Source organism: Branchiostoma lanceolatum, chromosome 10, assembly GCF_035083965.1.
Source record: "Branchiostoma lanceolatum isolate klBraLanc5 chromosome 10, klBraLanc5.hap2, whole genome shotgun sequence".
In the NCBI taxonomy this organism is placed as follows: domain Eukaryota; kingdom Metazoa; phylum Chordata; class Leptocardii; order Amphioxiformes; family Branchiostomatidae; genus Branchiostoma; species Branchiostoma lanceolatum.
In genome coordinates this window covers 16,650,319-16,673,480 of record NC_089731.1, presented here as the reverse complement: position 1 = coordinate 16,673,480, position 23,162 = coordinate 16,650,319, and the positions used below count along the sequence as shown (strand labels likewise).

The window sequence follows — 23,162 nt, the reverse complement described above, 5'->3', positions numbered from 1 at the left end:
CGGCCGGACTTGGGGTGCGTGGGTGAGGTCCTACAAGCTACAGTACAGTGAAGATGGGAGAAGTTGGACGACATATGGCTCCGAAAAGGTACATTAAAGTGCTTATGCCGCCAAAATTCAACATTTCTGAATTCGTGATTAGATTAAGCTACAACAGCATTATTAAAAGAAAACAGACATTTTTACTAAATATATACCCTTCTGATGTAACTGAACATCGAATGTTACAAATTATACTTCTATTTCTTGATTCCTGCCGCCAGGTAATCAAGTTTATTTCAGCTTGTGACGTCATTCTAAACACAGCAGCCGGTTCGCGGTAACAGGCTCCGAATCGGCTGTGGTGTTTACTATGACGTCACGAGCGGAAATAAACTTGATTACCTGGCAGGAATCAAGAAGGGTGTATATTTTGTACAAACGTCACTTTTCTTTGAATAGTAGTTATGATGGTTGTCTATAATCAGGAACTGTTGTGTAATTGGTGACGCAAGCACTTGGAATAAAGAGGCTCCCATATCTTCGTTGACTTCTGAATCACGTGATGTGTTGGTAATAAAGGCTATATGTATCAATCACTAATTTAGTACCAATTTGTTTATTTACCTCTCAGATCTTCCGAGGCAACACGAACGCTGGAGGCCGTGTAACAAACCTACTGGACCACCCCGTTGATGCCCGTTATGTGCGCTTCGTGGTTCAGTCCTGGAGCTACTATATCGCCATGAGGGTAGAGATTCTTGCCTGCAAAACAGGCAAGGCCAATAGATCATACTGAAGAAAATACATGTTTAACCCTAAAACCACCGTATGGGGTCAAAACTGACCCCAGTTGTATGTCAACATGTGCCATTTTGACATTTCGAGTCGAAAACAAAATTCCTTCCATGAGTTTGTTTGTATATATGTCTTATAACTTCTCACAAGATTTTACCGAGATTGGCTCATTGTTGATAAAGTTATCCTAGAAAATTTACGGATGGTCCAGTGGGGTCAAAACTGACCCCAGCAAAATCTGCACTCATATTCCCTATTGTTTGATACTTGTCATCTAGTAACATGTATGATGAGGGTTATTATGATCATAGTTACAAAAAATAATCTTGTAGAAACGTGAAAAAATTATTTCTAATGAACGCAAAGATTAATGACGTTGCGACGTATTATGACGTCATATAACTCAAAGGTACACGATAAAACTTAAATAGAAATTCTGTATGACAAATTATAATATGTCCAAAGACGTTATTTGTAGATGGCAACAGGAACGAGGTCAAAATTACGTCATAAAAATTATATTCATATCAGGTTACACTAGCAAAATCCGCCATCTTGGTTCCGCCATCTTGAATTATTTTTAATGCATTTTTTCATCATATAACCTAATAACAGAATAAAAATGGACCAAACGTTTATATTAAGATTGTTTCTGCTTGGATAAACATGGTAATGATGAAATTTGAGGTTGAAATAGCCGGTTATAGCTAATCTTATTATATCGTCCGCTATCTTATATTTTGAACGATGACGTAATCAAATATGCATAAATTATGAATATTCAATCATAAAAGTGATAGTGAATTACATTGGTTGGTATTGATATAAGAAAATAAGTGCAGTTTTAAAAGACAGCCTTAGAATTACATTGTAAAATCCAAAATTAGCGATTTTTGCCAAATATTGCTTTCAGAAACCGGTTGCCTTAGCAACATGAAAACATTGATTAGTCATGTCATTATATTCAAATTAATGCCAACGAAGTTTTAGCAAAGGTGACCAAGTTTGGTTGTTCTAGCGTAAGACATTCAGATGCTATATGACATGAATTGTTGGCGCAGGCCTCAAAAGAGCCCGCTTCTCTGAATAGCGTTAGTTGCAAAAGACGATGCTCCCTATTTTTGCATAAATTATGAAAATAAGCAGAAATTATTAACACCTAATCATGTCAAACTGTCTCTTATAGATCACTTAAACTATACATATATACAAACCACAAAAATAGTCACCAATAAAGCTATATTTGTAGAAAATATTGTGTTGACCCCATAAGGTAAGATAAGTCGTAAAAAAAGCTACGGTGGTTTGAGGGTTAAATGCACGTTTTTTAAAAAACATATTGAGGAGAATGTTTACGCAAAACGTTTCAGTCAAGTTGTTGCTGTTGTTGTCCGTATTTTCTGTCTATTACTCCACTAGACATGGGCTCAATGTGCTGTACTCTGCTTGGTGCTTCATGGGTTTTGTTCACTCACCGGTACTTGTCCTCTGGTGCTCTCTTCGTGCATGTTTTGAAAGTTCTTCTTAGTGCTCCTTATCAAATCTTGCTCGTCATTAATGTTGACTGATTATTTCGTGTTTCAGAAATGAACACCCCACATGCACAGTTCATCGCCTGTTCAACAGCAACCTACTCGTCTCTCGCTATCAGTTGGACCAGGCCGAAAGCGCGTTTTCTCGGCTACACCTCATATCTTATCCTTGCTGGCGACGTACTATCCCACAACAGAACAGTGACTACTACAACCGCTGGCCCTAAGAGCGAAATGCTTGTTTTCTACGATGTCGCAGCTGACCAGGAGTACAGAGTAACACTCGTGGTTAATGGCTTATACGGAGACAGTTTGCCAGTTGAGGTCATCTGTTCGACGCGTAAGTTTAAATATCCATTGTTTATCTTTTTCATAGTTTGTGTGGAAAAATGTTGTTTTCGCTCCAAGCAGACTTTTGTACCAGAGCAGCTTCGAATTTGGCAACGGAACAGTGGAATATTCATATTAATAATTGTTGTACAAATTCATGTTTAAAGATACGGGTCGATACGTATTAAACCAAAACGTAAATAAAGATTGGGCATTAAATGATCGTTGTCTTTTCTTTGGATATGTTATGTGATCGAAATTTTAGGAACGACACTTTTAGAAAAGATGGGTTCCCAGGTTCTTTGCATATTTTGTCTCAAACATTTTCCCAATCTGACATTTCGTTTTCTCTAGTGACGCCTCCCCCCGAAGACTTTCAGGTGAACAACATCACCGAAACGACCGTTCGGGTTTCCTGGAAGAAGCAGAGGCCCAACTCCCTCGCCATTGGCCACAGGATGTGGATAAGGCGGAGTGATACTACAGAGAGCTTGGTGACACGGCACGTACCGACCAGTCGAACCGATGTAACCTTTGACAACCTAAGTCCAGCCGTGGAATATGTGATATCGGCCACAAGTATCAACGGGCACAACGAAGGACTGGAAGTGACTGTAACTGTTGTAACAAGTAAGGGAAATATAATTACACCTCCAAGCAGGATTTCGTACGTGAATTTGAAAAAGATTAATAATGAAAATAATGTTGATAGTATTTCATACTGATAATACAAAGTTATGGGTCATTTGATGACATATGAGTTATAATTTCAAAGTCTATCTAATAACTTTTTATCATAGCTGAAATTCGTTTCTTTCTGTTAATGGACATACACTTTTTTTTCTTTTTTTTCTTCCAGGAACTGACCCTCCAGTAGCTTTAGGTGTGGACGACTGGACAACCGACACTATTTCCATCTCATGGGCACCACCAAAAGCTGCGCTTACCACCTACAACATAACCTACACCGGCAATGGAAGGCGTTCTTCCTTAGCGAAGTCGGGAGACGCGGACAGTTGTGAGTTGACAGGTCTGATTCCTGGTACTCAGTACGACATCGATGTGGTGGCCGTCAGCAGACTGGGGAGGAGTGTCGCTGTCAGTACAAGAGCTGTTACAGGTTAGTAGTTGTTGAAGATTCATAATGAAAATAGATTTTACTCGAAGTTAAGTTTGACATGCATCGTAGAGATTGCAGCTTTAATGTAAGCCATGGGTTTATTTCTGCGCACACATACACACACACACACACACACACACACATACACACAAACACACACACACACAACCACACACACACAACCACACACACATACACATACGCACTTACACAAACACACTCACTCATACACACTCACACAAACACACGCACTCAATCACACAGACGCGCGCACACATACATACATACATATATACATACACACACACACACACACACACACACACACACACACACACACACACATACACACAAACACACACAACCACACACACACAACCACACACATACACATACGCACTTACACAAACACACTCACTCATACACACTCACACACGCACTCATCATACACAGACGCGCGCACACATACACACATACATACATACATACATACATACATACACACACACACACACACATACACATATACATGACTGACAAACTTGACTGACAATGTATATTCTTGCCAAATATCTTCTCATAACCTTGTACGCTAATGTGTTTTAGACACAGATCCACCTTCGAGTCTACGAGTTCCCAAGGCATCAGCAACGTGGATGTTTCTGGAATGGAAGCCAGCTGTGGCAAACGTTACTTCTTACGAGTTAGACATCTCAGACGAATATGACAGTGCAATAACATACCTGAGGTGAAGAACAATAATTATACTGGATATCTATCAGATTGAACAACAATCAGTACCAAGTGTATAAAAATGTCACGCCGAAAAACTATGTTGACCTTCTTCTACTCCATCTAGTGGCTATAGAGATCCCTTAGTCGTCTAGAATGCAGCAGGCTGACAAAATAAGCAATTTCATTTTAACAGAATCGAGGGCAACAAAACATCCTACAACGTCACAAATCTCATCCCGGAAACTGCTTACGTCATCAAGATGGCGGCCCTTAGTGAGCATGGGCGTAGTGTGGGCATTACTTATTCTCAAAGAACAGGTAATTGTTTATGTTCTTGTTACATGGACACATAGAAAATGAATAAGAATAATCTATTAATGAGCATATTTAATTGATTTATTAGTAAGTTTTCTTTACATAACATCAACTCATCTTCGTTTTTTTGCACCACAGTTTTATTACATGTACGCCTTTGACAGAATATCTTGTGTCCCAAAAGAGCCGATATTGTCAATCGAGGTCAGCACTGATGGTCATCCATACTCAACGACCGCTTTTACAACAGCACGAGCTGACGCGACAACTTCTATGTCGACATGGTCAACATCGACCGCAGCACAGAATATCAATGGTAAACACGTAACGTAGAAACTGCATGATAATTTACTTTTCAATAGCTTATTGAGAAGTTTTCTGTCTAAGTGTTAACTTTGTAAATGTAAAATTGTGGTCGGGAAAAGTTGACCAATGTCTACCATTTCTTTCTTTCTACCAATTTCAGAACACTTTACTAACAATGGATTTTTTAAAGACTAGCTTGAAACTAGCAGATATTCTTCGCATATTATCAAATATAACGTTACAATGCTTAAGTTCTATAAACTGTGTTTGTGTGCGTCCCACAATGTGTATTTTACCACCACTTCGACTGTAGGTATTGTAGAGAGCACTGCAAGTACAGTGAAGACAACAATTGAGCCTGATGCCATTGATGAATTAGATGATGATGCAGCAACAGACTTAAGGACTACGACAAGCTCCGGTAAGATCATTCTACAGTGTTATCAAACTAGCTATTAGACATGTACACAGGCATAATACTTCTGAGATAGATTCTCTTCGGCATTTGCGTACAAAATGTTTAAAAAAATGTTACATATGTTTTGTAAGTTATGGTATTTTTTGATATTCTGACAGAAATTGCATGTTTTAAAATGTTTTACTCAGAGTCTGCAGTTTCGTAATTATATGGTTATTGATCCTTTATGTGTCGTATCTGCTTCAACGTAACGTTGTATCAAAGACTTGTTTAATGATCGTTCACAGATACGTCAACTGGAAAGTCAACAGAGCCTGCACTGATCTCAACAACATCCTCGTCCGGTGAAATTAGTCCCTTTTTTGGGGATCGTTTTTTTGTGTGCTTACAACATAATTTACACATTAGTTTAATTAATATATGTATGGTACGATACATTTAAGGTTTCAATTTAATAATATAATATCATAATCTCAGGTTCAGACCAGGATATTCCCACCACATCTCTGGCACGAACGACGGAAAGTCCAGGACAGAAGGTAAATAGTATTTACGCCGTCTTCTTTAACATCAATGGGAACTACATGTCTACCAATTTCACATTTTCATTCAACGTGAGTTCAATTTTCAGTGCAAACATACCTCGGGCATCTATGTATCTGGTCACTCGACACATTTTCATATAGCTCTAACCCATACTCTGATACATGTATTGTTCCTTCAATGTTACAGCTTCAGGAGTTGGTAGAAGGGCTAGACATTTCTGATGTGTCACAGCCAGAGGACATCATTGCAGTGACGTCAAACATCAATGAGATCATCAACGCTAACGGGGATGACAAGTCTCCATTGCCGCCTTCAGTTCTGGTGGGTTGAAATACTGTTGATGTATGTATGTATGTGTATGTGTGTATATGTGTGTGTGTTGATGGATGCATGTGTATGTATGTGATAACAATGTAGGTGTGTGTGTGCGCGTGTATGTGTATTTGTGCTTGTGTGTATATGTCTGTGTGTGTGTGTGTGTGTTTGTATGCGTCTGTGTGTGTGTGTATGCATGTGTATGTGTGCATGTGTGTACATGTATGTTTGTGTGTGCGTGCGTGCGAGCGTGCGTGTGTGTGCGTGTGTGCTTCCGCACCCAAGTACTGTGCCCAGCCAGTATAACTCACGTAGTTATTGATGGATTGTGATGATATTTGGTATGTGTATAGGTCTTGAAATGACGAGGTCCACGGTCGATTTGGGTTTCCAACTGGCTTCCCGTGATCATTGCACATAGCAGTAAGTTATACATGACTTTGAGCTGTTTGCAAATAAGAAGAAGCACTATGTAATGACGGACACTTTGATATAACGTTACAGTCGCATGAAATAATATCTATCTATGATTTGGATTCAATTTGTGTCAATTTGTCTCCCAGAAATCTGCTGCAGATATCGTATCGGATCTTGCTGATGCCATGAAGGGGTCACAGGGCACATCAGTAGAGAACATGGCGACCATAGCTGATGGTGAGAAACGTTTATGGTTATTATCATATATTTTTGACAAAAAACCTTAGCTTAATTGTACATGTTTGCCAAATTGGATGGATGGGTGCAGAAATCTATTAAGCAGCCTCGCCTTCCTGTCGCTTCTTCGTAATGATAAGAATATACGAATAGATTATTTGTTATGGCAAATCAAATGAACCTGAAATGCATAAGAAATATGAATCTTTCAGCATTACTTACAATATACATTGGGTCCAACGTTACTTGAAGCCTTACTCACGAAAAACATTGATCAACAAACTGGCTACATATTGGTTACAGCAAGGTCCCTTGTACTACATGTATATACAAATATGTACAGACGCCTCTGTACATCTTATTTTATTATCCCCTACTTGGAACCTACTGAACCTGAAATAAATGAGTTCACATTTAGCATGAAAGTATATGCATATGTTATTCATAATGAGTGAAATGGTCTGATTCTTCACATCTATACGTCTTTTTCGTCACTTAGCCTTGGTACAGACAGCTTCAACAGTTGTCGACATGTTACCGGAACCAGAAACACCGCTCGGAAGTACTTCCGACCCCCTGTTCGGAAGTGACGTCGACATTGAAAACGTGGATCTCTCACCTAAGCAGCAGGTGAAGATGTTAAAGGAGAAGCAGAAGGAAAAGGAAGATGCGGTGAGGATTTCTTTTTACTCAATAGTTGCCACGTAAAAAGACCCGAAGGTCACTTCAAGGTGTGTAGGAAAGGCCACTACGGGGTTACGGTTACATATACATGTAATATAACAGTACGTAACAGCGACTCTTCTCTCTAGGTCAGAAACGTCGTGAGTCAACTGCCCACTAAGAGTGAGGAATAACTGACCAATAGGAGAAGCAGGGGTTCAAACAAAATGTGATATTGCAAAATTATAATTAACTCCAATTTCTACCCAGGTGCTTCAGTAACTGTTACCTTGCGTATCTTATTACCTGAATGTCTAACCCTCATCGACGTATCAAGATTAATTCTGGTATCATTATTTCACACAAAGATTATTTTTTATGCATATGCATAAAGTCCTGGCTAAAATTATAAATTTTCAGCATGTTTTCAAGGATAATGCTGGTTAGTTATGATAATACTCACAGAATATCATTTCCATATAAGAATTGGAAAGTCTTGATATCTAAAATGATTTTCTAATGTTTTTGTGTCTTCTGTGTAACTTAGCAACGGGAAACAGCACAGTCTATTGTGGCATCCTTGGACCATGTTGGTCACACCCTGCTGGCGTTGCAGCCTCCGAATGTGAAGTACCGGACAAGCTTTAAAACAGCAAGCGTCGCCGTCGCTGTGGTGAGATCTCCTGCAAGCGAAGACATCCAGCTTGACTCCGATCAGATTGTGGCAAATATCCCGGGCAGAGCAAAAGAAACTCAAACCAACGATATACTGGATGTCCAGGTAAGCCCCAACCAAGTCGTATTAAACTCAGCAATCTTGCCACTGTACATGTTTTGTAAAGTCGTACAAAGCAATGTGTACGTGATTGACAAGCTACAACGTTTGATTTTCGGCAATTTTAAGTCACTTTTTTTGTCCTGGAAAATGTATGATTTTAAGCTTATTAGACTACAATATTGTTGTATATGTTTGCAGATAGTACGGCTCAAAAACACCAAAAGGTGTGGGCAGGAGATATAATAACTTTAAACTAATTGCTTTTTGTTTTTGTTTTTTTCTAATCGCAGATATCCGTTTTCGACAAGAACCCGTACTCGTGGGCTGAATCGACAGGAGGACAAAACATATCGTCCCCCGTAGCGTTCTTGACCGTCAAATCAAATGAACAGGAAAACCTCGGCGAAAAACAACGGCTAAATCTGAACATTCCATTCATATCTTCGCAACCAAGAGAACAACCAACTAATCCACCACCGCTTGAAGGTGCGACGGAAAATCCGAATGGTATGATAGACGCCGTCAGAGTTTCCAACGGGGACAACATGACGCACCACGCCTTTGCCGTGCCGGAGCACAGCGTTCCCGTTGTCCGTATGAACTGGCGTGACGTAGAGGAGATCTTTTACGTGTACTCCGCGTATGGATATCTTCCGACAGCTGAAAAGTATGCCGAAAAGAGAGTGGTCAAAGAAGACGGGTATGAAGCTTGGCTCAGGGGGACCAACTTTTCGATTTCCTTCATTCCAAACACGACTGACCATGGTGGGCGTTTGTACGTTGGAGTACAGAAATTAGGTAGGTTTGCTATTTACAATAACTTTCTCGCACAACAATTTTACAATGTAGAAAGTATGACATCTACTGGTACATAACTACAATTTAATAAGGCTACTCTACCTAAAACAAGACTGTGTAGTATTGGATGAAAATGGGCTTTTACAATCATTGATGGAATTTCTAACGTCTAGACATTCTTTGATATATTTTCCTATGTACACTCTGCACATGTTGTGACATTCCATATGTCATGTCATATGCATATGTATGTTAACCTGGTTGACTCACCCGTGGCAACAGTGACAATTTGACACATTTGTCATTTTAGGGGTTGCGATGTCTATTCACGGTCGTTCTCAACAGCCATATGTGCAGTCTCCGGACAAGGAAGACTACACGCTGTCGATATCGGCCCTTGGTTGCTCTTCGTGGAAGGACAGCAAAAAGCAATGGGGACTTGGTGATTGCGACGTAAGTCGACGTACTCAAAAACAACCTATCTTTGACATGCTACAGTTTTACTGTGTTCCCATACATCACAATAGAGTTTTTGACACTCTTTATTCATGGTGTATCCTTCTGTATCTTTATAGCCGGTATAACCACCTTTCAGCGTAACGCACTAGCTTTACAAGGACGAGGCACGGAAGCAGCTGGTTCTATTGCACTTAACGACCTGTCACACCTAGCCTTTGCACATCTTGTTTTAAAGCTTTTTGGCAAGGAGTTCCCCTCTACGATAGTTCTAGGAAAACGTAATTTTGGAACACATACAGTAACTGCCATGTTGATAGCTCTGGTACACGAAGGTATGGCTATTTATTTATTGGTTAGACAATTGTTACCCTTGTTAAATTTTCTACTGTTTTACCCTTGTATGACGGGAATGAATTTGCAAATAAAAGTTTATATATTCATCGTTCTTGCTCCTTGAACCCAAACCAGGTTAAAGTAAACTTGAACGATGCTGTCGTCAGCTGCGACTGCACTATGACCGAGTCTAGCATCGCGGTGGGGACCATGACCCTCCCTGTTCCCAACTCCATCGACTTCCTCAACGCGTTCAGCAACTTCCGCTTTCTGAGCGACAACGCCGCGGTGTTCTCCACGGTGATGGGCGAGTACGTGCTGTACATCTTCATCCTGGCTCTGTTGGACTTAAAGCGTATACGGGTGAGTTGCAAATACACCTGTTTCTCATCGAATGTGCTGTAACGTAATGTTTAACACGTAAGCAAGGTATAGGGTTAGTAAGGGTCGTATCACATTTTATTGTTTGGTGCAATTGTAAATAAGTAAAATGTCATGTATGTATTTCCACTTTGACATACGATGTACAATGAATTTCTCAAATTGTTTATTGATACTTTAAGCGAATCAATGACATTTCTTCACTTAAGCTTCCTTTATTAGTAGTTCTAGTAATCTGCTATATTGATATATTTAGCATTTTGAAAATTGAGATTGTATTGACTAGTGCCAAGAGCAAAGTGGTGTCAGTCAAACGTACTTTGATGACGTAAAGACCGGTTTAGACGAAGCGGTTTAGCAGTTTTCCACGAACAATACCTCAGTGGGGCGCCCTGCCTAGCCCGGTCGTGTTGTCTCACATAGTTGATACGTTCCGGGCCTCCCTCTCTACTTTACCCCTGATGGGGTTATCTGGGGGTTTAACCATGCAAATATCGTAACTGCGATGTTCCTATGTCTTCAGGCGACCTTGCGCCGTACCCCAATGGCTCTCTACGATCGCATCATGGGTCGGACAAGGGTTAAACACTTACGTCCTAAAGCGACCATCAACAAAAGGAAGAAGCTGTCCAAAGTGAGTCTGATCTCCCCGGAAAGGATGCCGGCACCTCACGTCTATCAACTCACGGTCACCACCGGGTCCATGTTCGGGGCAGGCACCACCTCACGGGTCGGCTTCCAACTCTTCGGGTCAAAGGGCACGACTCCGGTCAAGATGCTCAACCCAGGCGGAGAGGTATGTATTAATGTCCTGTTTTCACTTCCCTTTTGGTCAACTGTGCCGATACTATCGTTAAGATGAATTATAAAATGAATGATGCCTTTGTCAGCAGTTCGTAACTATATTTCATAAGCCATATATATTTCAGAATTACGTCTTATTGTATGGCCTGGTACTAATAAGTGTACTATTTAGAATAGAGTTATTCCTAGAGGATACGTGTACGTGTTTCTGTGTTTGTTTGTTAAACCTTTTACTGATACCATGCGCTATACAAATTCAGCTAAGCATAGCCATAGGTTCATTAAAATGAAATAGAAGTTAAGATACAAAATCAGAAATAGAATCAGAACGGCGAAGTGAAAGAGCTATGATGTAACATATAATGGTCATGAGGAATGTACCTTTAAGTTAAGATACAAAATAAGAAATAGAATCAGAACGGCGAAGTGAAAGAGCTATGATGTAACATATAATGGTCATGAGGACTGTACCTTTGTCATGCGTGGTAAAAACAAGCAAAAAAACAGAACCAGGAACAGTTTGCTATCATGAAAGTAATGAAGAGATTTTTGTCATTTACCATTGGTAATTCAAGGCTTTGGTGCGAGGAAGTACTTTGCATTTTGTCATGCCTGTGCGAGAGTCACTTGGAGAAGTGATGCTGTTGCACATCTGGCATGATAACTCTGGGGAAGGCGACCCGTCATCGTGGTTCCTCGGAAGTTTTGTCGTCAGAGATGTAGAAAAGGATGTGGTGTAAGATTTCAAAAACATAACTCAACTCCTCAACTGTTTGCCAATTTGAATTGGGTGTTTTTCTGGCGATCTTCAAGGCTGTGTGTCTAAGCTTCTCCTTTAGCATGGTTTGAGAGATATGTCATTTGCTTGGCAAAAGTTCTATTTTCAAATTGTATTTTAACGTGCTCTATCTTTTCAGTGAGGCAAAACATAATCAACATCTCCATGTACCTTGTTCCTAAAGGGGTTGGAATGATTAGCATGACTACTTCATCTATTGTCTTTATATTCCTGCCATGAAAAGAAATGCGGCATGTCTCAGAAAAGGACGCTCAAAGAGATTGTTAACATTATATTGATAAAACACGTGTGATTTTCAGGTCTTACTTCACCTGTAACGACTGGTTGTCGGAGGACAAAGGTGACGGGGAGGTACAGAAGGTGGTGCACGCCGGTACGGAGGAGGAGCTGTCTTCCTTCTCCAACGTCTTCAGCGAGGCGACTCGACACGTGTTCTACGATAAACAGCTGTGGGCATCAGCCCTCGTGGCAGCGCCTGGTCAGTACCTTTTTTTTCACATTTACATGTTTGACGAAATCATAGTATTACTGCATTGTTTTGCCGGCAACCACAAGTGCGGCCAAGCTGGAATTTGAATTCACGCAGACGCCCTTTTTTTTCCGTTAGTTATTAAGTGTTTGGGGGAAGATGTTTAGATTTCACAGGATTCTCAATCCAAACAGTATCTGCTAAAGTGGTCCTGTAAAACTTATCTACTATACAGCTGATATAATATTTATATATAACTTATATGATACTTATATACGGTATCATCTGGTTCAAAACAGGTTCAAGCTTCACCAAGTCGCAGCGTCTGTCCTGCTGTTTTGCCCTCTTGAACACCATGATGCTGGCCAGCGCGATGTGGTACAAGGCAGAAACCACAACTGCCGGTACAGGAGTGTTAAACCTGGGGTTTGTTCGTTTCACGATAGAGGTAAATATCGTTATAGAGTTTTTCCACATGTTCTTTAGTCCCAAACACTGGCTCCTTGTCATCTTAATACCATTGATTACTTCTTAAATTCAAATTGTAACCTCCTAAATGTATTACTAGTAGTTCCTTAATGTATTTCCTCCTAAATGTAAATAAGTTACCTCCTAAATGTTACCTCCTAAATATCTTACCTCCTAAACATGAATACGTTACCTCCTATAAATGTCTTATCTCCTAAATGTATTACTTCCTGAATGACTTACGTCCCAAATTTAAATGTAGTACCTCCTCCTAATTGTCTTACCTCCTAAATGTAAATCTGTTACCCCCTAAATGTCTCTTACTTCCAAAATGTTAATGTGCTACCTTCACAGGAGCTGTACATCAGCCTGATGTCTATCCTGACGGTAGTTTCCGTCAATCTGATGATTGTACAACTATTCCGCGTGGAGGCGCCCCTGACTGTGGACACTCCGGAGATGGTAATCCGCGCATCTAAGCAAGGTATAAAAACAACTCAAAAACGTCTTTAACTGTTATAGTATGAACTGTGAAGAAGAGGGAAGCAGGTTTAGCTGTTTTCAACATCACAAATGTTTGCACATTATTATATACAAGGATACAAGTGTATTCAATACGAAATTGATTAAGGACCATCTGCAGTATACGTGTATTTTAAGATTGAGAGCAACAATAGAAATCTATTTGTTATCGGTAAACATATGAATATCTCTGACACGTACTATGTACGTTAAGTCCCTGTCATGCATTCAGAACCTTCCCACAACTTTAATCCCAACCACTATCCAACCAAGTTCTGAGTTCGAGGTGGCCAGGAATCCGTCCTATTCTAAGTCTAGTTCGCATCTAAGAAGAATATGACTTTCCCAAGTTTGAGTTCCTAAAATTCATACAGAAATCTTTATTGACACGACCAAAGTACAGCGACTTTCGTAAGGTCTTTTACAACTTTACATGCAAACATAGTCGACTGACGCAGACGACTTTTAACGACTTTTAGAACCTCGACGACCGATTCCCAACCACAGATGACCTTGCTCATGAATAACGCCTAATTATGATCAGGAGAAGGTTGGAAGGCCATGGTCGGCTATGTGTGACAGGCCTAGGGGATTAAATCAAGCTACATACGTTGTAGTTGAAGTATTACCTTGCAGTTTTTCGTTCTCTGTATCCTATGTATGAAACAGACCTTCCTGATCAAATCGCTATTTCTTGAACCCCAGGACGCCTGCAGAAATCCCTGCTCCGCTGGGCCCGGTACGTGGCGTGGGTGACCGTGTTCCTGGTCTCCACCATCTCCGCGTTCTTCGTCATCCTGTACAGTATGGACTGGGGGGAGGAGAAGAGTGACGCCTGGATGAAGGCCTTCGTCCTGTCCTTCATTGGATCCAGCTGTGTGGTAGAAACCCTTCAGGTAACGTATCACAGCCTTCCTGTTATGACTGATATAATAGGAGCAACATATGTGAGAGTAAATTAACCTTTGCTTTGATATTTTCTGTCATAGCGAAGGTTAATAAGTGTAACACGTAACGCTGTCAAGTTCATTTTCCAATGGCCAAGTTAAACAAAGGAAAATGAGTAGATTTCCCCTTATTATTTTGATTCTGTGTCTTGTTTATTTATGCTGCTGAAAATTGTCATCTACTTAGAATCTGATAAAACGATGTCAATATGAACATCATAAATAGCGGCAACACCACACTCTAAGATAATCATTACTAGCTACTAGCTGTAGGAGCTCTTATGAAGGTTGTGATGATCTCTACTACTTTGGAGTACAAAGCCAAATATGAAACTGTTGTTACGCCTTCTCACTAACCGTAAGTCACTTTTCAGCCTCCAGCCTAATTAACTGCTGCCCCGACTTTCATGCCTAGTTCCCGCTTACCTGATGGTTTTTCTCCGGAATTGCTGACATGTTTTGGTGGTGCATATTAGTAAGATACGATCTAACCACATTCGCTTCATATATACCTTATCCATATCTCAATATTAATATAATAAGCACTTGACAAGATAACTACCTTTAAACACTATGTGCATCGCACAGACATCCTTTTTTAAGACAAATTTGGTATGTAAGTACTCAGCGAAGACCACTCTACAACATCCCGTTGAGGCTATGTCTACTACTATAATCAGAACAAATATTTTTCATAATATGTTTAAAAATTTGACAAAAATAGGCCATTGGAAATATTCATGAAGGCATAGCTAAGCACTGGAATCCTCCACAACAATGGTCTCAACGAGAGATTATTGTGCAACATGTGTTCTTTCCATCCATGTTTTTTGTAAGTTGGAATGACATTATCTGAACATGCACCACTTGATCAAAAAATAGACTACAAAATAAGGACTTTTGGCATCCCCAGATGTGAAATGTGATCTCTTTGTTATGATTTGTGAACAATATGGCCAATCAAGTTGTTGACACAGCACCCTCACAGTAGGAGAGCAGACTACCTACGCAGAACAATGGCTTGTTCACAGCTTTACCTGGCAGTGGCTTACCTGCCAGACACAGTATGGCTTGGTTTTAAAAACAATACACAAACATGGTCTCAAGCATAGGTGATGTACAAACAATAATTCTCTTTATGTTATCTCAAAGTTTTAAAGTACAACATACATACACATGCGGTTGCTAAGAAAATTATGGTCAGAAGATTTTTGGAGACTATTCAAATAACAACGATGCATTTGGTGATCATAAAACTAACAAAGCGAAAAGTTAACATGTGTATCCGCACCTCTAACAAACGAGACAAAACCAGACAGCCGCTTATCATGTCTCCTAGACTCCATTGATGTTGATTGCCACAGATATTATACAAATCTAAACCAGTCAGCAAGTGGTATAAAAAGACTGCTTACACAGCACACAGAAATCATTTTTTCACCCGTAGTTGAACGTAGAATTTTTGAAGTTCAAAATTTTTGCCATGTATGTCCATACACTGGGACTTGGTCCATATGATAAAAGCTCTGAGACGTTGATGACGCCATTTTGTAACGCCCGGTTGACCTGAATTATACAATGTTTAAGTCTCAACATTTCTCAGTCAGTGCAGAGAAACAAAACAGGAGGGGGGTGGCATTGCTCGCCTGGTTTGTTGGCATCTTTTTTTCTCCAGCAAGTCCATCTCTATTGATTCAAGTCTTGGATCCCTTTTTCATCTAGCCTGGGTGTCAGACCACCGCGCTCCTGGCACCCTGGTTTTTTAAGTCAAGGAAATCTCATTAATGCATTCTGTTTGGTACAAGGTTGTAACGTTATAGGTTTACACAACGGGAAATGCAGTTTCTATCTCCTCTTGAACGCCAATCAACCCTGTTCAATCTGGCAACTTTTATATGTCTGGCTACAAGTATTTGAATTCATTTTGAAACAACTGCTCCGTGTGAATCTATCAATTTATTTGACGTGTGTGTTTTAAAGAGGCTAGAAATAGTTTGTAGACACGGGAAAACGTTTTAAAATTGAACCCATTGTTGATTTCTTAGAATACACATCCTAGCTTGGTTTTCCAAACAGCCATATATTAAGCTCATTCACACTCCCCAGGGTGCCAGGTAGCAGCCTGGCCTGCCCAGCGGCACCCCACCTGAAAAGTTTTCACAGTAGGTGGAGAGGGGGTAATTATCGAACAATGGGGAAAATGTGTGAAAATTGCGGTCAAAGGTGGTTGCTATGTGTTGCTAGGGTAGCCAACGCCCATTTCAGTGAACTGCCAGAAAGTGACTTACGGTCAGTGAGTTAGAATATGTAAATCAGATTATAACGTCATTGTATGTATGCAAGGACATGCTATGACAATATGATGATGTTTTCACTGTCTCCACAGATCTTTGTGCTGGCTGTGGTCCTGGCTGCCATCTTTAGCCTCCCGTTCCTCGCCAAGCCGCCAGCTATCCGTAAGGACGACATACAGCTGAACCTGTGGAACTCAACAGGTTAGAACTCAAACACTTTCGACAATTATTTTTTAAAGAAAATCGTATGCAATCATAACAAAATCTTCTATTTCATCAAGCGTACGTTGATTTATAGCATACATGTTATCAAAATGCATTGATCTTGCATCGTGTTATTTTTCAGTCATTAATTAAGAAACATTCTATGGGTTTTATGTTACATTCATTTTCTTTGATAAATATTTCCTCATTCTAAAGGAGGAGGATTTAGGATGAGGCATCTCTCTTCCTGCACTTTTCTTATACATTTCATTACTTCACTACTTATGCGTTTTAGTGCTATACAAATAAACAAACAAACAAATAAACAAACTTTGAGATATATCTCCAAGATAATGCAAAACTCACTGAGACAGAAAAAAGAACATTTTATCTTGTTGTTTTCCCAATCGATGAGGTGTCATGGTGATATTTTGTGTGTGGTAGCGTCGATTGAGACAATCACAATTTAGAGTGGGTATACATATATTGTATTTGTATAGTAATTGAAGCCAAATCTTCATTTAAACCTTTTTTTTTGTCATCGTGATGTCAACTCAATTGGCAACCGAGCTATCAAAGATCCAGCAACCTCAAGGGAATGTATACATCTACTTAAATCAATCTTAAATTCTTGAATATCTCAATATTTATCCAAGGATGTTGGAAACAATGCTACTCCTTTGATCTCTCCTGGCCTACTTTTTCGTTGTTGTTGCTTTTTTAGCGCCGAAGAAACTCCGTCGACCTGCTAAAGCAAATCTCAAGTCGGCTAAGAAGAAAAAGGAGCTGGGTAAGAGGTCGGCCTCGACAATGACGGAACTTCTTCTGTTGCTCATCTTCGCAGCCCTCCTCTTCTACATTGCACAGATGGACAAAGACACACATGCCTTCCACGAGAGGCAGACACTGTCCAACAACATTCTGAACGATTACGATACGGTGAGCTGCTTAACAAAGGATACTTGTTAGACTATTGTTGTGAAGAGTTCTAGTCTTTGTTATCATTTTACATGTGAGCCAGACTACACAGTCACACAGACAGACACATAAACATGTGCAATCGCACACACACACGCATACACACATACACCCATACGCATGTACACACCTGTATATATACATACACACAAACACAGGGTGACAAACACATATGTATACACACACACAGATACATATACATGCTCACACACATACATACATGTGCACACACATTCACACACACATGTGCATACACTCGCACACAGACACCCACACACATACATACATACACATACATACATACATATATATATAGACAGGTACAAAAACTCACATACAGACACACACACACACATATGTATATATACATGCACACAAACACACACACAAATATACATATATGCATAAACATAAACATATGCTAAAACACACACACAAACAAACAAACAAAACCATACAAAGAGAACTGCTGCACCACTTGTGTCATGACTTTATAACAGGAAGTATCTATCTTACGTACAGATCCGGACGCCTGACCAGTTTTACTCCTGGCTTGAGGATGTCCTGCTGCCAACCCTGTACCCATCCGCCTGGTACAACGGGCGGAAAATGAAGTACTTAGACCGGCAGTTCGCGCAGAATACCGCGGCCTTCCGCATCGGTCCTCCACGTCTGACACAAATCAGACAACGTCCAGGTACATCTTCTCAAGTTTTGTACTTTAACTCACTGTTTTATGTCTTACGCTATGTGTAAGTTTATAAGACAACATAGATAAAGGTTATGAATCTAGGAAATGAAATACACAATACATAGGGTACTCAAGCAACTGGGAATATTTTTTAATCAGTAAGACGTTTAAGATATCATCCACTATCATGTTAAAAGCGATGATTAGTGCAGTTCAACTTAAGAGTGCCTTGTGTGTATATAAATGTAAAGAGTAACAACTTAGCTCCTTTACTCAACAGGAACAGCATTGAACTGACATGTTAATTGATTATACCGTAGAATGATATGGAAAATTTAACGGTAGTTTAGCCAGATCTTTTGTCCACAAATCTAATGTTAGCATGACAGTTCCTCTGTGTTGGTAGTTAGCAACATATACAGAATGTCCATGAGATCCCTACACCATGGAATAAAATATGGTACCCTTACAGTATTATGATTGCAAACCGTTCGATGTGTTAACTTTTTGTGTTGGAATAACCTTTTAACTCTATGTTATACGACCTGTTCTTTGATGCAGGTGCCAAGGCGAAGGACAAAGATGCTGGCCGCGGCTGGGACGTTCCACCAGGGAACATGTCTTGTACCAGCTGGCGTTTCGATATGCCTACCCTCTCAAATCACCCGAACTACACAAAATCTAACTGCAAGAACCTTCACTCTCTCAACCTCCCTCTAGACTATAAAACCGCTATGTCGTTCATTAATGCTCTGGGAGATTCAGAATATTTGGACAAATACACAAAGTCCGTTACAATCGACATCAACTTCTACAACCCCAATTTGAAGCTGTTCAGCGTTGTAAAGATGGCCATAGACCGTTCCGGAATTGGTAGCCTCATGCCAAAAGCGACGATCACGTCTTTTCGGTTGTTTCAATACGAAAGCGATAATGATTATGTTAGTTTGTTCCTGCACATCGTTTTCACGCTTTTCTACCTAGTCCTTCTCTTAAAGGAGGTCAAGACAGTGGTGAAGGAGGGGTGGGGGTATTGTGCTTCGCTTTGGAATGCTCTTGGATGGGTCGGCCTCGTCGGTACGGCCACAGTCATCTCTGTCTTCATCAAGCGGTACGCCGTGGCCACTGATACACTCAACATGGTGGCCAAGAGTAACGGTATGTCCCAGGTTTAACAAATCACGCCTTCATTTCAAACACAGGAAGAAATCCAACTTTATGTCTGATATTTCAGTCTTTCTTACGTGTTAACACCTCGTACCTAAGACAGATGCAGTAAAAGAACATTCATCTAGTAGCCCACTATATCATTAGGGGGTAAACTTTGTTGAACAATGAATTTGAATAACTATGTAACAAAACAGAAGTCCACATTAAAGTAAAGACTTTTAATATGGTTTGCTCATATTACCCGTCATGAAGAACTTTTTTTGTTAAAAATTGTAACGCGAAATCTTACATCTGGTTATTGAAATGCGTCTTTTATTAGTGCTGCATCTCATTCTATCCATAATTACCTTCGCCAGGAAGCTCTGTGTGTGTATGCTTGTCTGTTTGTTTGTTTGTTTGTTTGAGATCAGAATGATTCAATAAGGGTTTATCTTTATGATATTTGGTATACTAGTATGAAGAAATGACTAGACTATGGACCCCGAGCGGCTTTCCATGGTACTGCAGCAGAACTCCCGGTTTTGATATCTTTGATTTTTATGTGTATTTGACAGGAGAGCTGGGTTTTGAAGACTTTGTGGACCTGACGGCTGCCGCATGGTGGGATGCATGCTTCAAGCACGTCCTGGGTCTCGTCGTCTTCACCAACGCCATCTCCTTACTTCGCGTCGTCCGCTTCAGTCAGACCATCGGCAAACTCCTGGCCCTTCCCGGCATCATGAAGGACGAGCTCCTGTCGTTCTTGGTCGTTGCTGCGGTCGCCTTCATTGCGTTCATCAGCTCAGGTACTTACGTACAAAGGAATAGTTTGAAATACCGGTGAATACTAATAATGGTTGTATTGGCACTACTGTTTTTTCTAACATTGAGTGTTTCAGAGCGACCTCTAGAGCCAATGAAATAAATGCTGCAGCTTGAATTCAACGTAACGGTACTGTGCGTACACATGTCAATTAATGTCATGTTTGCAAATCAATGTATAGCAGTGATCTCGAGTGGTGGCACTGATATAGGTAAAAGATTTTGGCTTAAATGAGTGTTTAATACCGACACCTCGTGTATTCGTCCTTGGTTTAAGGGTACCTCGTCTTTGGGCCCCACATGGAGTCCTACTCGGACCTGTACCACACGACGTTCGCGCTCTTTGAGATGGTGCTTGGAAGGTACGTTTTCCTGATAACTATGAAGTGATCTGAGTACCACCATAAAGCAATGATGCGTAAAAAGATGCGAAATCGTTGTTCAAGACTCACATTGTATTCTGTTTCGTCATTCTATTTAGAACGTTATATATTAGTGAACGGTATGTCTGCTTGTCTGTTTGTTTGCTTGTGTGTCTGATTACTAGTTATTTCGATATAGTAGAGCGACAGAAATATGATGTCGCTGCAGAATGACAGGAATTGAAGGTCAAATGTTAGGTCAAAGTACAAAGGCAGGCTGGTTTCCACATACTAGGCATGCCGGGGACACTGACAGGAAGTTAGGTCAAAGGTCCCAGAAAGGTCGCATGAAAGGTTCCGGAAACCTCTTTTCTTTGCATTGGATTTCATGCTATATTCATGCCTGTTGTCTTATTTTCCAGGTTTTTCGCCAATGAAATGCTGGATTCCAACCCTCTCATCGGGCCCATGTTCTTCACCACCTTCATGATCTGCATCTTCATCCTTCTGATGAACTTCCTCATGACCATCATCTGTGACGCCATCTCCGCCGACGTTGACGTCACCCATGACCGTGACCTTGTCGATCACATGTGGAGGAGCTTCAAGGCCATGTTGGGTTTCCACAGCGCACCAAATAAGGAGGATAAAACAGGTAAGATAACCTCAAGCAAGTTAGTGATAGTATTGCACTTAGAAGGAATACTCGGCCATTGAAGTATGACATTAGTGCGCGATATAATCATGATTGACATTGCATCATGGTCAAGGGTAGGGTTGAGACTGAGGTTAGGGATGAGTGTTAGAGTTAGGATAGGCGTCCTCTTGCGGGCGAAACGTTCTAAAGGCGAAACGTCTTGGAGTCTAGAAGGTCTATCACACTATCGGATATGGATAGATTTTGTATCATTGTTACACTCAGAACGATTTCTGATTCCAAGTTCGGAGTCTTTGTTTTTTGTTTGTTTGTTTGTTTGGTTGTTTTGGTTTGCGCGTGTTCGTAGTTATTTCAATACAGAGTGGCAGAAAGTCAGTGAGTAGGAAGATGACCTCAAATGGAGTGGCAGAAAGCACGGTTCAGAGGTGGTAGCACTAGTCGTTAATCAGACCTGTTCTGCTTTGTTCAGAAGATGTATCAAACATGGAAGAGCTGAGTGTCCGGAAGCACGGTTCAGGGGTGGCAGCACTAGTCATTAATCAGACTTCTTCTGCTTTGCTTAGAAGGTGTATCGAAGATGGAAGGACTGAGTGTAAGGAAGCACGGTTCAGAGGTGGTAGCACTAGTCGTTAATCAGACTTCTTCTGCTTTGCTTAGAAGGTGTATCGAAGATGGAAGGACTGAGTGTAAGGAAGCACGGTTCAGAGGTGGTAGCACTAGTCGTTAATCAGACTTGTTCTGCTTTGCTTGGAAGGTGTTTCGATGATGGAGAAGCTGAGTTTCAGGAAGCACGGTTCAGAGGTGGCAGCACTAGTCGTTAATCAGACGTGTACTGCTTTTTTCAGAAGGTGTATCGAAGATGGAAGAGCTGCAGGCCAACCTACGCATTCTTCAGGAGGGGCTGGATGAAAGCCTGGCCATTTGTAACTCCGTCCTTCCGCGAAGCAACCGGCGTCTTCTCACCGTCAAGGCACCAAAGTTCCAAACACGTGCCCTACAGACTGGTCCAGTCATTAATACTGACTACAACGTAACAATTAATATCGAACCAGCTTCAGATTCAGATTGAGGCTTCTGATCATGTAATTTCACCGGCCTTCGATCATGAGTGTCTGTAACTATATCATAATGGCTTCTAATAAGAAGGTTGTAGGCACATTTGATTTTAAGGATATATAGAACTACAATTCATCCTATCGTAGAAAATCGCCATTCCCATATCATAAATGAGTCATGTTAAGCATTTTTACTGTTCTATAAAATGTTGTGATAAGAATGGATGAATGACCTTTATTGTTCGTTTATGCTCTTACAAGTGCTTACAAGTTATATATAGTGTACTTTCGACAGATTTTATATATCTATTGTAACCGTGGCAAGTGTACTTTGCCTCTGTGTAGTTTTAACTGCTCATTTTCTTATGGAATGTTGACTTATTGTTTATGGTTGTTAACGTTGTGAATTTGCAACGCAATTCAGGTTTATAAACCTGCGATGTTGTAAATGTTGAATAAAGTTTCAAAGTTTCAAGCTAA

The 23,162-nt window shown here is 40.4% G+C and overlaps 1 protein-coding gene across 1 annotated transcript; it reads left to right on the top strand.

The window, feature by feature from the left end:
- Positions 1-2,379: 2,379 nt before the first annotated feature.
- LOC136443017 (polycystin-1-like protein 2) lies at positions 2,380-23,162 on the top strand. The gene is made up of 30 exons (XM_066440065.1): positions 2,380-2,649; positions 2,994-3,269; positions 3,499-3,759; positions 4,366-4,507; positions 4,688-4,812; positions 4,994-5,125; positions 5,429-5,536; positions 5,821-5,877; positions 6,011-6,072; positions 6,266-6,400; positions 6,958-7,048; positions 7,548-7,720; positions 8,259-8,492; positions 8,780-9,254; positions 9,598-9,740; positions 10,215-10,442; positions 10,984-11,256; positions 11,840-12,000; positions 12,363-12,541; positions 12,832-12,980; positions 13,355-13,484; positions 14,228-14,418; positions 16,856-16,964; positions 17,692-17,906; positions 18,468-18,642; positions 19,198-19,794; positions 20,361-20,591; positions 20,885-20,969; positions 21,392-21,624; positions 22,473-23,162. Exons 1-30 carry the CDS (start codon positions 2,544-2,546, stop codon positions 22,694-22,696), a joined length of 5,700 nt encoding a protein of 1,899 aa, XP_066296162.1. The 5' UTR covers positions 2,380-2,543; the 3' UTR covers positions 22,697-23,162.

Excerpts from the sequence above, each read along its gene's own strand:
- LOC136443017 (XM_066440065.1), top strand. The coding sequence starts at position 2,544 with ATGCTTGTTTTCTACGATGTCGCAGCTGACCAGGAGTACAGAGTAACA. Across the intron at positions 6,401-6,957 it reads CATTGCCGCCTTCAGTTCTG|AAATCTGCTGCAGATATCGT; the intron begins GTGGGTTGAAAT and ends TTTGTCTCCCAG. Across the intron at positions 21,625-22,472 it reads AAATAAGGAGGATAAAACAG|AAGGTGTATCGAAGATGGAA; the intron begins GTAAGATAACCT and ends TGCTTTTTTCAG.